At 43.1% G+C, this 18279-nt stretch overlaps 1 protein-coding gene across 13 annotated transcripts in view; it reads right to left on the bottom strand.

Annotated features, from left to right (window-relative positions):
• Positions 1-18279, bottom strand: part of PDE4D (phosphodiesterase 4D) — a 1423826-nt gene that overhangs the window by 160885 nt on the left and 1244662 nt on the right. For all 13 annotated transcript variants that reach the window (XM_084801381.1, XM_084801385.1, XM_084801383.1 and 10 more), the window contains 3 exons: positions 16481-16517; positions 11014-11087; positions 8788-8837 (listed from right to left, as the gene is read on the bottom strand). In XM_084801381.1, coding sequence (XP_084657507.1) covers positions 8788-8837; positions 11014-11087; positions 16481-16517 — 161 coding nt within the window. The remainder of the gene's footprint in view (positions 1-8787; positions 8838-11013; positions 11088-16480; positions 16518-18279) is intronic.

Raw genomic sequence — 18279 nt, 5'->3', positions numbered from 1 at the left:
AGGCCTTCCAGCTACAGGAAGTGCTTGAAAGTATTTGAAAATAAGCTAATGCTTGCTTGTAGCGTGCTGACACCGAACACAGCGGGCAGTGCCACCCCAGGATCGTTGCTAGGCTGCCAGCCAAGACCCAAGAACCACTAAAGTTTGTCATTAGATTACGCACAGTGGGGCTCTCTCTGCCTGGCAGTTGCTTGTTAACATCTAACAGCACCTGCAACTGAATCCAGTGTGTATGGAGTGCTGTTCAGAGTAAAGGAGTTTTTATAAATTTTTATATTTTCCTCATAAATCATTAAAAGACCATTTCCTAATGAGAATCCCAATGTGTGTTTTTTTTTTTAACATCTGTGATATTTTAAAACATCTACATACTTACACTGCTATGATCGACTTCTTTCACTGTGATTTCCTTCTTTTAAATGGCATCCTCACTTTCCCATGCAATCAGTCTCTGAACACAGCTATGGGTCTATCCGGCACTTCTGTTTCTCATCAACCCCGGGTAAAAGGACATCATCACTGCTGTGTATATGGCTGCATTGTTTCTGCTTGTCATTCCCAAGTACGCATCTTGTATAGTCCCCATAATGAAAAGTGATTGACAGGCCTGGGTTTGACCTTCAGAGCCACACAAACATGTAAGGGGAACAAATGGATGGGTTTTTTTGGGTGGGGGGGTAGGGTTGCAGCCCAGTGACAGAGCACATACATGGCTAGCTTGCAGGAGGCTCTGGTTTCAATTCCCAGCATCACAAGAATAATCAAAGAAATTATTGATAATTTTCTGTTCCTCATGTCATGAAATCAATGCTGAGCTCCAATAAGGTTATGCTAATCTACCTTTGGAGCCTCATATTTAATTTCCATATATATATATATACACATATGTGCATATGTAATATATTTTTGACAGAGTCTCACTGGTCTGCAGGTCCTGATGTAGACAATGCTGGCTTCAACCTCATGGAGATCAGCCTGCCTTCTTCTGAGTGCTAGAATAAATATGTGCGCCATCACACCCACTCGCTCATACATGTTGACTGTTTAGCTAAGGAGTGGACCGCCCCGCCCCCTCAATCGGGTAGAATTGTTTATATCTCGTTCTGATTCTGCTGTCCCTCTCAGATCGTGAATTCCTTGCAACTGGCAGTTAGATTGTAATCAGTGTTTCCTGTGATTCCTAAGGGCTAGAAGATGAAAACGCCCATTGACTAGATGAACAACACCAACGGATTATGCTCTAGATCTGGAGCATTATGCTCATCGCTAAGTGAGGACTAAATGAAGAAATGACGAAGGCTTAAAGAACTTAAGTAAATTGATCAAAATTCTGTAGTTAGGAAGGGAAAACTGATTTCAGACCTCAGACAGAACTCTACGGTCCCATTTGACCGTTGCCTTTGCCAGCTAAATGAATCCTAAGCACCGTTCCATTCTTTCAACTAAAGTTATAATAACTCATCCAAAACAGACTCAGGCTATACACATGTCATTTGTGTTAGCTCACAGGCTGATCTGCTATCCTGCTAGCTGATCTGATCCACCTCTAGGCTGCCTAGCAACCTCTGACATCATCACCTGCAGCCAGACTATAAAAGGATCTCATCAACTTGCCACTGTGCTCTCTCTTACTCTTGCACATTCTCCAGGGGCCACCCCTTCCCCCCTCTCCCTCCCTCCCTCTCTCTCTGCCTGTCCCTCTGATTCTGTGTCTCTCTCATGTCTCACTCAGACTGTATCTTCTCTCTCTTGTCCTTCTCACAATTATAAACTTCCTCATATCACACCTGCTGTGAGATGTGTACTTTCTAAATGGTAACAATTTGTTTTGTTGTTTGTAATTCAAGTACAATGTCAACCAATTCCTGTTGAAGTCATTCTGTGTGTGTGTGATGTGTGTGTGTCTGTGTCTCTGTGTGTGTATGTATGCATGTATGTATAACTTGATTGTCCAAATAAAAGCATGAGACAGCGATACAAGCTATAAAGCAAGCAATATATAAAGGAAGAAGATAGTCTTACTATTTTAATAAGTTCAGCTAATAAAATAGCCATACTTATATGTTGCCAAACAGATTTTTAAAATTTCCCCAGAGAAGTCTTTTTTTTAGGGAGGAGGAGAGAATCATAAAAGTTACCTGTTTAAGCTTTTTAAAAAAATCAGAATACCTAGGCATCATTATATGTATCAAATATAAAAGCAAAGGCCTGCAAACAACCCATATATAATCATGAACACAAACATCTTTATTGATTTTTAATTAAGGTTACCAAGCATGCAGCAGCAGCTTTCCCACACACACCCAGAAAGAGCCCACTGAGCAACTCCTCTGTAGCGACTGATCTCTGCCACTCACTGTTCTTTTACTAAGGAACATTTTAAAAGGTGATACAAGCCAGGTACTTTAATCCCAGCACTCGCAGAGGCAGAGGGAGAGGCAGAGGCAGAGGCAAAGGCAGGCAGATCTCTGTGAGTTTAAGGCCATCCTGGTATACAAAATGATCCAGGACAGCCAAGGCTACACACAGAAACCCTGACTGGGGAGTAGGGGTGGTGGTGAAGGTGAAACAACACAGCTAGTGATGAAAGGGCGGGGCTTCACTGATGATGGCTCTGCTGAGGTCCTTACACAGTGACATAACACACATTGCAGTTCACTGCCTTCTCTGGACTCATTCGTCTCTCACTCATTTGTCTCTCTCACTTCTTGAAGACACTCCCCCCCAAATATATGTATATGTATATGTGTGTGTGTGTATTCATTACATATGTATATATAATATGTCATATTATATATGAATAATATAATATTCATTTTATCACACATATGCATGGGACACACAGACTAAAAAAAAAAAGGAGATCTAAGCAATTACTAGTATCATTACTAGTGTCATCAAAAAATACTTGGCTTCTTTTCTGTAATAAGCTGAATGCATTTAAGCAAGTAGCCCACATCCTAACAGAGACCTTTGTTCTGTTAAACACCCTGGTGGGCTGTGTCACCACCTTCAGTTTTGCTTTGTGCTTCAGAACAGTGACCACAGAAGATTAAGTTTTTTTTTCCACAGTGTCTTGACTATGCAGCATTGAGATACTTTACTTTTTAATCCTCTGCTTCCTGATTGACAAAATTCTATTTAGAATAAATAGGCATTCTCTTCTTAATGGCATCAAGAGTATCCAGGTTCAAATAATTCAAAGTCGAATGATCAATATTTCTTCTGGCCCAGAATTATGTTTACTTTGCATTATGCTTGTCACTTTCCTGTCCCCTCTACAGGGACAGAGGAGGCAGGCTTACTGGTTGTGTTGATTTGAGATCTGACCTTAGAGACAAAATCAAAGGCCCTTTGTTTTAGGATCGCTCTCTCCCCACCTCTAAGATGACTACTAGGTGCAATTCAAATAGCTGTGACTATAAAAACATTTCCAAGATATTTTGTCATTTTTAAACCCATGAGCAAATAGTCTAAGGCAACCCATGTTACTCAGAAATTAATATTTTCTTTCATATTTCCTGTGGTTTCTTTAAAGCATACATTTCTTTAAATCTAAGGCTACTTGTTGGGTCATTTTTTTTTTATGGGCGGGGAGTGAGGGTTTAGGACCTTAGATTTAGAGGAAGGACACTGATTTGTTCCCAGCTCAGACACAAAGTAGCATTTTCTCTTTGTAGGCTCAGTTTTTCTCATCTTTCCAATAAAGGCATCTAAATAGATTTTCTCTGAGTTTTATTCTTGCATGCAAAATCTCAACTGAAGATGATTAGATAAAGAGGACCAAAATAACAAAATCAAGAAGAAACCTAGCGAAAATGCTATTGAGAACGACAAGGTTCTGTGAAATGGTTGCTAATTATATTTTCTTAATATCTTTTAAAACGAAACAAACACTCAAAAGTACTTTCTGCGCCCTCATCATGAAGTCTTTACTCCAAAAAAACATGGCATTCAGTCAGAGCGTGGGCATTTATGCCTCTCTGCTGCCCTCTACTGGCCCAACATCCTCTTCGCTCCTGGTATAAGTCACTCACTGGCTCAGGACCTTTTGTTGGTCAGCCTTCCTCTAAGTGACAGCGGAAGCGCAGAAAATGCGTGGCCGCTACCGCATGGAAGCAAAGTCATCACTGAGATGTACAGAGTGAGAACCGACATAGGACCATCGCAGTCCCGTGCAACCTCCACTCGCCCAGGTGAAAATAGGTGTTAGGAACAAGCGGGAAGCATGGGACAGGACTGTCCAAAGAAACAGTTGGTGAGCTACTAACTCACCAGCTGACCCAGCGTTACCCTTTATATAACTTATGTGCTTGCATTCCGGCAACATTTCTGAGTGCCGGGCACTCATATCTCCTTTCTCTAAAAGAGAGTCAGGGGTTCACCCGCAGGCTCCAAGCATTGCATGTCTGGTGGTGCACCATACTACAAGGCAGCATAGGCAGTTTGTCCTAAGTCTCTTTTGTAAAATGTCCTCTAAAAGCCTTCACTGTGAGGACTGTCAGACTGTGTAAGATGCAAGTCCTGACCCTCTTAGACGGAGATAATGGCTGTGTGTGTGTGTGGGGGGGGGGGAATTACTAGGCTTTAGCTATGATGGTGTGAAATTAAAACTTTTCATTGGCTTTAATGCTTAGAAAATCGAATGACCTTGGGGGTGCTAAAAACTCTACCGGAGGAGTCCTTAGAGAGTGTGGCATGGCAGATGGTGGCCACCTGAGTTTCTTAAGTCTTTTGATTTTTTTGAACACGAGTCAGTGTGTGGGAAGTTTCCATTAAGGAACTATAAATAAAAACTAAGTTCTTAGATTTGGGACCGAAATCTGCTTCAGAAGTCACTCCAAACCTGGACCCGTGATGACGATGAGGACAAAGGGTAGAGGCTGGGACAATGAAACGTGGAGTCTTGGCAGGTGCCAGACATGCACTGAAATGTTTGGGCCGCTTTGGGGGAATATCCACCCATTTCGCTTTAGCATCCCACAGACTTGTTCTTTATTTTTCTTGCCCCCTGCCTTCTTGCATCTTTTTGTTCTTTTTGTAGCACCTCACTGAGGACTGAATAGGTAGGTGAGTGTAGCCCTAAGGTTCAGATTGAAGTCCTAAGCCCCAGTGTGATGGCGGCTGAAGAAGAGGCCTTTGGGTGAGAGGCCGGTCATGAGGACAGAGCCTTGTGATTGAATGGGAGCAGTACCTTTATTAAGGGCCCCTGTCCACCTTGTGAGCAATTCTGAGAAGGCAGTGTTCTATAAGCCGGCAGATGGCCCTCAACAGACCTCAACCCGGCTTAGGCCCCATCTCAGACTTCAGTCTCCAGGACTTTTTAAAACAGAGCATATGATTTATAAATGACTAGTCCAGTGTGTGGTCCTTGGTAAAACACCCTGACTAGACATACCCAGTTCTGTGTTCAGGGTGGACCCTAGAAGCAAACATCCCTCATCTACCCTGCCCAGGACTTCTGCACAAGGATAGATAGGTTCTCACCTCAGGCAGGTGAGCCACGAGGGACGTGGCATCTTTTCTGGGTATCTCAAGCCTCAGAGAGTCAGGCATCAAGGTCTCAACACCATTATCTTTGTTGCTGTTGTTGTTGGCTTTTAGGTTTTAAGCACTTGCGTTTCTAGAGTTACTGAGAAAGTAGCACTTTCCCTCCCAATGTTCCCACCTTGCTTTGCAAAGCTTGGGAAATAAACATGACTCAGTTCTTTAGTCTGGGGAATTCCTATTATGGTCTGTAAGAGCTTATCTGCTCTAAGCAGTTAATGACAGCTTATTAGTTCCCCATTTCAGATAAGACTCGTTTGTAGGCCCCATCACAAACTAGTAGGTACAAATGAGGCCTTACTCACAGTAATTGCTCAGTTCCAGCTGGTAATGACCCCCTCTCCTGAGCGGCAGTGTTATGCAAAAATCGCTGAGAAGTCCCATCAACTTCTTCTCTTGTTAGGACCAGTCTTGTGACCTTGTGTGAAACCACTATCCTGTGAGTCCGGTTTGGGTATCATCAAAGTTAGGGGTGGGGTGAGGGGGGTCATGCACTAACCACTGAGGAAACCAACCATATTTTGTTGAACACAAATCATTCTACTGGCATACTAAATTGGCTTGGATTTTTTTTTTTTTTGGAAAGATGTCACTCCAGTTATGATGCAGTCACATGCATCTTCAAGACAAAAAAAAAAAAAAAATCATCAGAGAGCAAAAGAGCACTGCATTCTACTCTTACCCCAACTATGATCTTGGCCATTATGCAAGGGTTGGGAGGGAGGGTGGCTCCTTTCCAGAGGGGAGCACTGAGTATCTGAGCAGGGGTCTCAGGTTCCATGGAGTTTTGATCACTAGAAAGGACATGAATGTGCTCACAAAATATGCCTGCCCATCCCTCACCATCCTCAGGAAGCTGCATGGACGCGTTCCACACTTCCATCTATGTTCTGGCCCAGTTACCTTGAATCTGAGTTTCTAAACAAACAAACAAACAAACAACCTCTCCCCCAAATAAAACAATTTGTCCCTAGAAGGATTTATCTTAGTCGGTAGGAACTTCTACTGTTCATCTCTTGATTAAGAGCAAGAGCCAAAGTGGAGAGCAGTGCACGCACTAACACAGCACAATGTCAAGTCCTCATAAGCAGAGTCAGGAGAGAGAACCAATCACTTCATAGTTATTAAAATGTGATTTCCCACTTGATGGAGTGTTCAGGAAAGGCAACAACATTACAACTACTTCAGAATCAGCTGTGACGTGGTGACGAGAGATAGAGCCAGCACATTGGTCAAGACATAGTTAATTTCCCACAAAGCATATTCACTGAGAATCACACAAAGGCCTCCTCCTCCTCCTCATATTATGGTCTGGGGTTTAAAGAAGACACTTAAACCAAAAACTTGGTCTAGCTTGGAGAATATGCTAATTTTCTTCTGGTAATAATTTTAGAAATCATGGGTTTCTTTTCCAGGTAATTATTTTAATGAATCAATTGGGGTTTCAAGAAACAATTAAATGAGCTCAATTTGGTCTCAAGTTCAGCAGAATGAGGTCATTCTGGATTTGGTTCAGTTGAGGTTAAGTCTCCTGTCTCAAACACACTAATAGGATTGAGAGAATTTTCTTTCTATCTCCTTTACTTCCTTTGTATTGTTTCTCCCAAATATCTGTGGGTCCTTTTCAGTATGTGTGTGTGTGTGTGTGTATGTGTGTATGTGTATGTATATGTTCATATAAACATGCATGTGTGTTTTTATATGTGCATATGAAGAGACTAGATGTCAATGTCTGGGATTTCTCTCAATCATAGTTTTAGACAGGGTCTCTCTCACTGGGACCCAGGGCTTCCTGATTCAGTGAGGCTGGCTGGCTCAGGACTGCCAGCCCTGGGATTACAGGTGTCTTGTGCCATATCCAGAGTTTTATGCAAATGCTGGAGTCCTACTGTTTGACAAAAACTTTACAAATTCAACCATTTCCTGAGTCTTGGGTCCAGTTCTTCTGAACATGTGTGTGTGTGTGTGTGTGTGTGTGTGTGTGTGTGTGTGTGTGAAACTAACTTTTACCTTGTTCTCAGCTCTCTAAGTCCCAAAGAGAACTAACAGAATAGTAATAAATTTTTACATTAAAAACTAAACATGAATTAATCAGGAATGCCATGTTTTACTTTTTTTTTTTTCTTTTTGGTTTTTTGAGACAGGGTTTTTCTGTGTGTAGCTTTGGCTGTCCTGAAATTCACTCTGTAGACCAGGTTGGCCTTGAACTCCCAAAGATCTGCCTACTCAAGTGCTGGGATTAAATGCATATGCCACTACTACGGAGCTCTTTTTTTTTTTTTTAACATTTTTTAACATTTCTTTGTTTGTGTACACATGTATGCTGTTGTATATGTGCCATGGCACATGTGTGGAAGTCAGAAGTCAGCTTGTGAACCATGGCTCTAGTTCTCCTTCATGAATCCTGGGTGCTGAGCTCCGATCACAGGCTTACCTAACCTTCACCTGCTGCCCCTTCTTACCCAATCCTTTTTTTTTTTCTTTCTGTTTTTGTTTGCTTTTGAAACAGTTCTCACTACGATGCTTGCGGTAACCTCAAAGTTGCTTTGTAGTAGCCCAGGCTGGTCCCGAACTGGCCATCCCGCTCCCTCAGTCCTCCAAGTGTGAGGGTTGCAGGCATGGCCGCTATGCCCAGCTTTACTAGTCCACTTTAACTGAGCCGTGATGCATTCAGACAGTACCGAGTAGCTAATGCAGCAACAAAGATAACATTGTACCAGTAAATGCCACCTCTCCAGATATAAGGGTCTACGGTGATGCCGAGCCACGCCCAAACACACTTGACTCTGTAAAAATGTGGTAATCAGGAAATACTTCCCAAGGATTAGCACAAATGCAAACCATGTGAGACAGTGGTTCTCAACCTGTGGTTTCCGACACCTTTGGAGGCCTAATGACCCTTTTCACAGGGGTCACATGTCAGATATCCTGCATATCAGATATTTCCATTGTGGCTCATAACAGTGGCAAAATTATAGTTATGAGGAGACAAGAGTAATTTTATGGTTAGGGATCACCACAATATGAGGAATTGTATTAATGATGTCGCAGCATCAGGAAGGTTGAGAACCACTTTGTGAGGCCGATGACAACAAGGAAACACAAAGGGGGACAACTTCATTTCTTCAAACGTTTAGAATCAGCATAGCATGGGTGTTAGGAACAGGCGATAGGGCTAAGGCTCAGGAAACAGAACTTCTTCCCAGACAGGAGACAAAGACGCTCCCGCGCCTCTCTTACCTGTGATGGTGGCTTTGTTGATGGATGGTTGGTTGCACATGGGTGATCTTCTGACAAAGAGAGAAGACACAGAGTAGTAAATGTGGGGTGCTTTTTGACTTCAGTACTCTGTGTTGTTTCAAATATGCCATTCTAATCGAAAGGATTATTTTAAAGTTATGACATGAATGTAAAGACCTTCATCCAGATTAGCCAGGGATGGTCTTTGATGCCCCTTCACTGTAGTTCAGACTATAGATGGGGAAAGGGAGGAAGGAATAAAAAATGCCAACTTAAATCTGATGGTTGGACTCCAGGAAAGGGATACTGGATGAAACAGATAGGAACGTCATAGGGATGTCCTTGGAGAAGGCATTATTATTGGCTGGCAGTATTCAATTAAGGTAGCATATGCAGAATAAAACAGACTTTCTGCATGTAAAAATGTGGTCAATTTATAATACTTTCCCCTGGTGCAGTAATAAAGACTTTATTTCTGGCTTACAGTCTCATGATTTCTTGTACTTTGCCGGGAGTGAATGACTCCATCTGAGCTACCCTGCAAATAGAGAAGGTATGTACGTTCGAAAGCATTGCTTTTTCTTAGAATCGGTTCTATGCCTTACAGGTGGGAACCTGGCACTCCAAAGAGTAACAATACTACACCAATATTGACCATTTGGTCCATGAGGAGGTCGGTGTACCACTGAGGGAAGAATGAACCAAACCTCCTTCTGAGAAAATATGTATCTTGATGGTAAGAGAAAAAGGTGATGAAACTAACAGTGCCCTTAAAAAAATGTCAATGACCAGCTCAGGCTACCCACCTGGGGTCAAGTATGGGGGTACTTTCTCCCTCAAGTCCTTTCCTAAGGAAAATAAAAAGGCGCATACCGTCCCCTGAGCTTGGAAATGTTCCAGTGGAGCTAGGAGTCGAGACCCCTTTGGCAACCCTCAGTCTCCAAAATTATTTTACATCACAACTCACGGCAGTAGCAAAATTACAGTTTCTCTTATGAAGTAGCAACAACAACAACAAAAATAATTTCACAGTTGGGGGAGGGGTGTCACCACAAGATAAGGAACCGCACTAGAGGGTGACAGCATTAGGAAGGTTGCACTAGAGTATCACGCAATGTGCCCTCTGCTGTCTCCGAAGAGAAGCTGTCAGGAGGCTGATTCCTGAGGTATTATGCCCCAGGAATCTGGTTTAACTTTAACCAGTAGGCAAGGTACAAATTCACACTACCAAGAAGTGCCAGCTCTACGTATAGTCTGCTGGGTAACAGTGTTTAGTTTGGCAGGCGTCAGTTTTCCTGGGCACTTCATAGTCGGTGGAGCCCTGGACTCTCTGGTGTTACTTTTAACTTTCCATCTTCCTTCTTTCCATTTAAATCTTCTCTGTCCCTGTAAATCCGCTGAAAATATCTGCTTGGTATACAATGGACATCTCTTGAGACACATGGGTCAACGTGATGCCCTCGCACCTGTCAGATCAGCTGTCACAGAGTTTAAATGCTGCTCCCTAGGTGACAGCATCTGAAGGAAATGTAGGAGAAGTCTGCCCTTGAAAGGTAAAAACAAAACAAAAACTGGATTTCTTAGATGAAGTTTGCAACGAACAAGTGTGAGGGTGGCAAGCAAAGGAAGGCTTCGTTTTTCCTGCTGAGCTGGGACTTTATAAAAGTGAGGTGGCTGTTCTTTACGCGGTACGAAAAGCCCAATAAGCTGCTGAGGTCAGTGTGATGTGACACAGGCTGGCCAGGCTGTACAGAAAACGCCACTGGCAAGAAACTGATTCCTCAAAGAACATCCTCAGGGTGCAGATGTTTTACAGATGCAGATGCTTTACAGAATCCCGACTCTTTGCAGCATCTGCAGGGTGGGGCCTCTTTATTAAGGTGGGAACTGGGGATGCAGATGTGAACAGAGTACAACCCATAGTTTCCAAAGCAAGTGGGACCTGTGACGGCCCTAGGAGTGTAACTGACAGAGGACCTGGCCTCCCATGTGGCTCCTGACAGATAGGATCACTGCGTTTACTTCTTTTTCACTTCTTTATTTCAAGGCAGAATATCACTACAAAGAAGTTATAGAAAACGAAGAGGACGCCATAGGACACAGGGCACACAGAGGGACAATGACGGTGATTCAAAGGTGTCTCAGGTGTTGTCTTGAGTTCAGTTCAAGTTGACAGACAGACTAAAGATTCAGGCAAAAAGGGGTGAGGAAGAGAGGGTAGCTTACTTGCTGGGTGCTCGATCTTGCAAGTTAGTTAATGCAGCAAAGTTGTTTCGTACAGTTCTCAGGCTGGCCAGGACCTACGACAAAAAGACAGTTCTTTAGAGTTCTTGAACTGGGGCCAGCTGGAATGCAACTAAACGCGATTTTTTAGAGAAAAGAATTTATAAGAAATGTCTTTAAATTATAAGAAATTTGCAACTCAGTTTCATATACTATTATAGTATTAATCTTGGTAATGAAATCTAGGGAGGTTAGACTCCCAGCCTTCTGTAGAAATCACTTCTCACTGGCTTTGTTTGTGTTAACAAGCAGTATTCCCGCATTCTTTACTCATCAACACAGCATCCCCCAGGAATGCACATCCAACTGTGGTTGGATTTCATGCCATTATGAAATACTGTAATACCAAATACTATGAAAGTCTCAGGTTAGTGATTAAAAAAAAACCACAAGTAGTCTTATATTCTCTCATAAAAATTCATCAAGATTCCTATGATCTGGGAGCTGGAGAGATGGCTCAGTGGTTAAGAGCACTGGCTGTTCTCCCAGAGGTCCTGAGTTCAATTCCCAGCCACCACATGGTGGCTCATAGCCATTTGTATTGGAGTCTGATGTTCTTTACTAGCTTTCAGATGTATATGCACAGAGGACATGCATATACATAAATAAACAAATAAGTAAATAAATAAATCTTTTTTTAAAAAAGGATGCCCATGATCTCAGGTCATTAGGTTAATGAGATCTTCAGTTGTCTTTCCATCTCCACACAGGGCCACGCTAGCTAGGTAGTCCACAGATTTTCTTTGTCTCTGGGGAGATTGCGCACATTGTGGTATTTAAGAAGTCCCTAGACAGGCACTGATCACCGAAAACGCCAGTGCTGTGTACAAAGTGTACTATGCTGTACTCTGCCCAAAACAAGGAAAGTGTTCAACAAAATCATCTGGAAGAGATAAATATATGGATGTAAAATATCAACACGCGTATGGATGTGCCAGGAAGTGGACGCCCCCCCCCCCCCCCCCGCCTCTGATGGCGCCTTCTAACTCCAATCAATAGGAGACAGCTGGGGGATGGGAATGAGCCATGGAGAGAAGTTACAGGAGCCTGCTGACCCTCACGTCCTCCTAGAATGGGATATCTTCCTCAGAAGTGAAATCTATAGTAAGATTAGAGGTGCCCGTAAGACCTCAGTGCTCCTTAGAGTTCTGACTTTGTAGAAAAGACAGGATTCACACGTCCTGGTGTGTGTGTGTGTGTGTGTGTGTGTGTGTGTGTGTGTGTGTGTGTGTGTGTATGTGTGTGTGTGTCTGTGTGTGTGTGTGTGTGTGTGTATGTGTGCACGCATATAGTGTTAAATGCGCACACTTTGGCAAGTTATGACACCTTCTGTTACAGTTTCCTAGTGTGTAAAAGAGAGGCAGTCCACCCATTAGAGTTGCTGTGATGGTTAAAGGAAGCTGCAGGTTAATGCCAATGACATTGCCTAAGCAAACAGCATGTGGTGGCTGTGTGTTCCTTATGGAAACTTCCGTTCAGTTACCTGGCACATGGGAAGTTGGCTTAATGCTTATCAGTGACTATCCATTGACTCCTCTAATTTCTAACTGACTTAGGGGTTTGAGAACCATGTGCTCCCCCCTGCCCCCCGCACCCCCAGTTTCTTCATCAGACAGCGATCCAGGCAAAAGCCTATCTGCAACTCAGATATTTGTTTTTTAGAAGTTGATGGGAACTTGAGCAAGTCATAGGGAGCTGTTTACGCTCCACAGCAGTGACCTTCAAGCGGTTCCCCCTGAAAGAGTTCATGGTGCCTCCTAGGAAGCCAGCCAGTCATTGGAAAACCTGGCTCATTACCACACACAGCTCTGAAAGGTCACTCTGCCTGTGAGGGAGTATCCAAATAGCTGGCTGCTGACGTCAGACCACAGTGTCTTTCATGAGGCATGAAATTCTGAATGATGCAGAAATAAGAGGATTAATGATCCAGTCGTGAAATCACGCCGGCTTGATTTCTGTCTTAAGATGTGACTATCACACATGTCAATAAAGTATTTAAATGCGGTTATTGGATCAGCTAACTACTCCCTTTTCTAGATAAAGATTTTAGCCTCAGGATTTTGAGATTCCCCCCACTCTACTGCAAACCAGTAAGCGTTTACCCGATGGCATCTGGCCACTGGGTGATAGAAGTAGTGGCTGCAGTATTTCACTTCTGTAGGAAAAGGTTTGCGGGTAATTCGTCATTTATAATTATTTGAAATTAAAAACAGCCCATCAAGGAAAACTTCTTTGTGACCAAAATCTTTACTTCTGTAGAGAGGTTTGTTTTGCTTTGCGATGGGGCTCACTATGTAGCCCTGGCTTGCTTAGAACTCACTACACAGACCATACTGGCCTCCATTACAGAGATCTGCCTGCTCCACCCCTGGGTTGCTGGAGTTAAAGGTGCCTACTTCCATACCTGGCCTGTAGAAAGATTTTTAACTTTCGATATACTAGTAAGATATTAAACTGATTTTTTTTTGTTTTAGCATGCAAATTTTGTGCATTTATTTGAAATAATTGTCTGTCTTTAGATGTTGAAGAATTTAGACAACAAAAAGTTGTCAATCAAAAAAGTATCTAGCTCTATAATTGGGATACAATCAAATGATTGTTATTTCTGTGGCCAGACAGACAAATGGAATGGGTCAGACAGACATAGAATGGCAGAGGGACACTGAAGCATTGTTACTATTCCACTTCTTAGCTGTTTGTTTTAATATTGTTATTTCTGCTTTGTGTATTTACTACATATAATGTGGCACATTTCAAAATGAAAGTGAGGGAAGAAACATCCCTCAGCCATTGGCTGCCTGCCTTTGGCCTGCTGACCTTTGGGCTGTATTTTGCATATGCAGTTGTCAACTCTGGAGTAAATGACGTTGAAGAGACATGAAACTGCGTATGTATTAGGTCACTGTTGTGGTTTGTGGCAGGACAAAGATAGTCTTGTACTAAAATGTTAACAATAGCTTCCACTCGGTAACCTATATGATGTTCGCAGAAATGTAAATAGACATTTTCCAGATGAATCTGCCACATACAATGTCGCCCTGGGCCTGGGTGACCAACTCTGATATTCTTCACACAAACATCACTAAGTTTCCCCCCTTAAAGCGTCTTGTCTCACACAAGGAAGGAAGCAAGCCTTGCCAGAGGAGGAGAAATAGAGGGAAACGGTTCACCGGAGCCCCTGGTGAAGGTACAAGTCATGGACTGTCTTCTGTTCTGGGGTAGCTTGCTGCCATATACTCTGCCCCAGCATTAAACGTTGCAGCCAGGCTCTGCAGCGCCTAGAATTTTCTTGCCTCTTTAATATTATCCGAGGGTCCCTACTGTTTCTTCCAGATGTCTCAGGCTTAGAAAATTAAAGCCATTGCTTTCTCCTTGGCCACTTCCAGTAACTGTGTAATTGCTTAAGGTAAGAAACAAATACACACGGGAAAGAAAAAAAATATATATAAATCTTAACAGTAAGCAGGGACACTACAGGGAAAAAAATGTTCGTGGCCTAGGGCCACAGGGTGGGACTATTCACGCACACAATTCTCAGCCTCCTTTAGGGGTTTTGAAACATCTCTTAGCCAATAGGATTCACTGACGTTGGCAGGGGGAAAAAATTCTGGCTTCATTTAACCCGCTAAAGTGAATGAATGAAATGGTTTTCCAGGCCATACACAGAGAGCGCCACTGGGTGGCAGTATAACACAGACTGTGAAATACTGGGCAGCGTGGAGGCGTTGTGTCCTTGTGAGGTCAAAGACTTAGGATTCACTTGGGGCGGGGGGCGGGGGGGTAGATCAGCGGAGAATTATTTACAAGATAAAAAAGTTACTTCTGCTGGAAAAATAAAACCCTCTTTCCAAGTTTGCTTTTATTAAAATACATTAAGTGGTTGTTTTCCGTGTGTCAGAAAGGTCTTGGTGATTTCATACTGACTTAGCCTAGCGAGAATGGCGCTACCTAGACAGATGCAGGCTGTAGTTCATCCTGATGAGATGCAAGGTGGTGTTGTTTTGTTTGTTTGCTTGCTTGGGTTTTCTGTTTGTGTATAAAGGTGGAACAAAAGGCAACTGAAAGGAAACAATGCTCTTCCCTCTTTGCCCAGCAGAGGTCCCCACGTATTCAGTGAATTCGGCCATCAGATCACTGCCCGGAGGTGGACTGGGAAAAGATGCGCAGGGGCTTAAAAATATACTGCTGATGACCTGTGACCAACGAAATTCTCCGTCGTGTTATTAACCACTGTGTTTTTCTCCTGAAACTATCTGGGTGCTATAGTTTCTTTGACACAAGCAAAACAATGCCGTTGTTCCTACCCCGTGTTTTCAGAGCAGGCATGTCTCCTGCTTCTAAAGGACACAACGGTTTTATTTCTGGGGACCCAGGGTTTGAATGCTTGTTCCCGGGAACCCAGGGTTTAGGTTTTCGAAGGCAGTCAAAAAACATTGGACGCTGGGAAACGCAGCTGACTGCAGCCCAGCATTAACGCTTTGTGTTTAGGAGCCCGAAGGACTCTGGGTAAATTGTTGCTATGTTCAAAGGGAAGAAATGAACAGTGGCCATGAGGGATAGGTAGGGGGGAATCCCTCCCACTAACAGCCTTTCTGCCTATGAAAATGCACAGAACACAGAGCGGAATTGTTCTAAAATAAAACGTACAAACTAAGTAAATCTGGCACCTGTTTCTGAGGATCAGAGAGCCTCCGAGTTTATATAAAAGTTCAAAACTTCAAAGACTTAAGGGTAGAAAAGAGTTCAGATGTTAGCTAGTACTTCAATCTGGTTATTATTTGGACCTTAGCCCAAAACATGGGAGCTTCCTTAGGCTCCGTTCTGATCACTGATCTACCCAAGATGTTTGAGGTCCCATGTTGTACAAAGCATCAGGTCCTTAGCTGATACACACATTTCAAAAACACTTAGGTTATTTCATCACCTCACAGCTATGCCGTGAGAGATGGAATATTTTCATCTCTTACGCATGAAGGACACGAATGTGTCATTCAGCCAAATCTTTGCACAAATAACATGTTTTAAAAAGGAGTAAATAAAGTATCAGATTGAACAGGATTATTGAATTTCAAACGCAGATCATGTACTAATTATACTAGATGTAATGTAATCCATGATACAGTCTTCTGGTGCTAACTTCAGTTAGGGAAATAGGGGCCCCCGCTGAGTACTGTCCCTTAGGTAACTTGTTATTTGAAATACAGGCACTCCTCAGCTCTAACAGGCCTTACACAAAGCACATCTGTGGGGCTAAGGTTGCCCCAGTGTTGCCTTTTAATTGCTTGCCTGGGCCAAACAATTTGTGTCCACACAGGTCTATGTAATAAAGTTGCCTTAAGAACCAGAATAAGAGCCCCACATCAAGTGTGTGGATCTGTGAGAAAGTCTGCACACTCCAAGCTGTACTTACCTGAGCAAACGGGGTCACAATCAAGTCATCTCCATGTCTGAAAAACAAACCAAATCCAGTGTTAGAAGCCTCCAGTAGTGCTCTGACCACATTTGATCAACATTAAACGGTACATTCCACAGCAAGAGACTCCCATTGGGAATTACAGAAATTCCATCTTTATCTTCAGCGCGTGTCCTTCCCAGACACTGAGTTGAAAGCATGCCTTCTGAGATGTTGACCATTGCCCATCTCTCTTGACTAGCAATCAATGCCAATGTTGCTTTTTAGGCACAAAGGATGTGCTATAAGCAGAAAAGGGTTTTCAGCTCTGGACTTGGACTTTACTCTTGATTTCTCATTGTAGATATCAGTCGGAGATGCCATGCAAAGAACCAGCTACTGCACAGGCTTCTGTGAGAGTACCCTGGGCCATCTAACATTTGTAGGTGATTAGCATCAAGTGATCTGTATGGTCATGTGTAAGCCTCGGATAGGCCAGGTGCCGTACATGACATAGGACTGCATCATCTACTAATAAAAAACCCCATGAAGCTTTTCAACTGACTCGTGTTCCAGCCACTGTACTTACAGGGGAATGCTACCCTGTGGGTGCTGTTGCTATAGTAACATCAGCTCCAGTAGACTGGGGCTACAAGTGCAAGGTGTCAGAGTGACATGTGTCTCGGAGAAGCAGGGAAATGCAAGAAGTCATGCAGCATTCTTCCCTGAAGCAAGTGGGAAATCGGGGCCTGGGACACTTTGCAGTATTTTCCAGCATCAATAAGTTGAGAGAAGGATGTCCTGGGTCTCAGTGGGTTCTCTCCTAATCTGCATGGCCACAGGCTATTTTAATTGCTTCAGTCTTTCATTTTACTTATCTTGAAAGACAGAGGTTTGCTTGCTATATCAGGATGGTGTTGAATTTGTGATGCTCCCACTTGTGAGTGCCACACCCCACTTCAGGAAAGATTGTTGTTAAATTAAACAAACATAGTTACTTTATACATACTTTTCTCTGACATAACCCTCACCGAGGGTTACGGACTAATGATGAGGCCACCATTGAGGCAAGCAGACTACTACCTAGGATACTACAGAAATAGGTAAATGCAGAAAGTTCCAGAAGCCACTGTGGGTCACCATAAAAGTTAGTGTCCCATTGGTCTTGAGTCTTCCAAGGTGGAAGGAGGTATCCTATGTCTATTCACCTACCCTGGTCACCAGAGCTAAGTCAAAGCCAATCCTGTGGTCACGAGGGATCCTACCTCTCCCCTCACCCAAGAGAAGGACGTGCTGGCTCCTGAGCCAGCTCTCTTGGGGGACATTGAGCCTGGAGGACAGGCTCAACAGTGTGTGCTGACTAGGGAAATGGCAACACCCCCCCAATTTTCCACGCCTTTGTCATCTTACCTTTACCCCTGTGTATCTTACTACGCTATTTTCCACTCTCATTGTTTCTGAACTGAAGAGCCAAAAACACAGACAACAAACTGAGAGACCCAAAAGCAAACCTTCTTATGTACAGCACTTAAGTATGGAGATGGACGCTGCCACCTGAAACACTAAGTTTAGCCAAGCTTAGCTCCTGAGAATACAATTACTTCAGTAACTGTTTCAAGACTGGGAATTTGTGAGACATTATCTGCTGCTAGTTTCAGTGATGGAGGCCTTTGTAATGTTTCTTTTCCTTTTATCTCTGTCTGTCTGTCTGTCTGTCTGTCTGTCTGCCTATCTGTCTATCTTCTTTCCCATCTGTCTTTCTTTTATCTATATTTATAGACACAGTCTCACCATTACCTTTACATTAACTTTTCTGT

This window comes from Acomys minous (assembly GCF_964271855.1).
Source record: "Acomys minous genome assembly, chromosome: 11".
Classification (NCBI taxonomy): Eukaryota; Metazoa; Chordata; class Mammalia; order Rodentia; family Muridae; genus Acomys; species Acomys minous.
The sequence above is the reverse complement of the archived record's forward strand: the minus strand, read 5'-3'. Positions and strand labels throughout refer to the sequence as shown.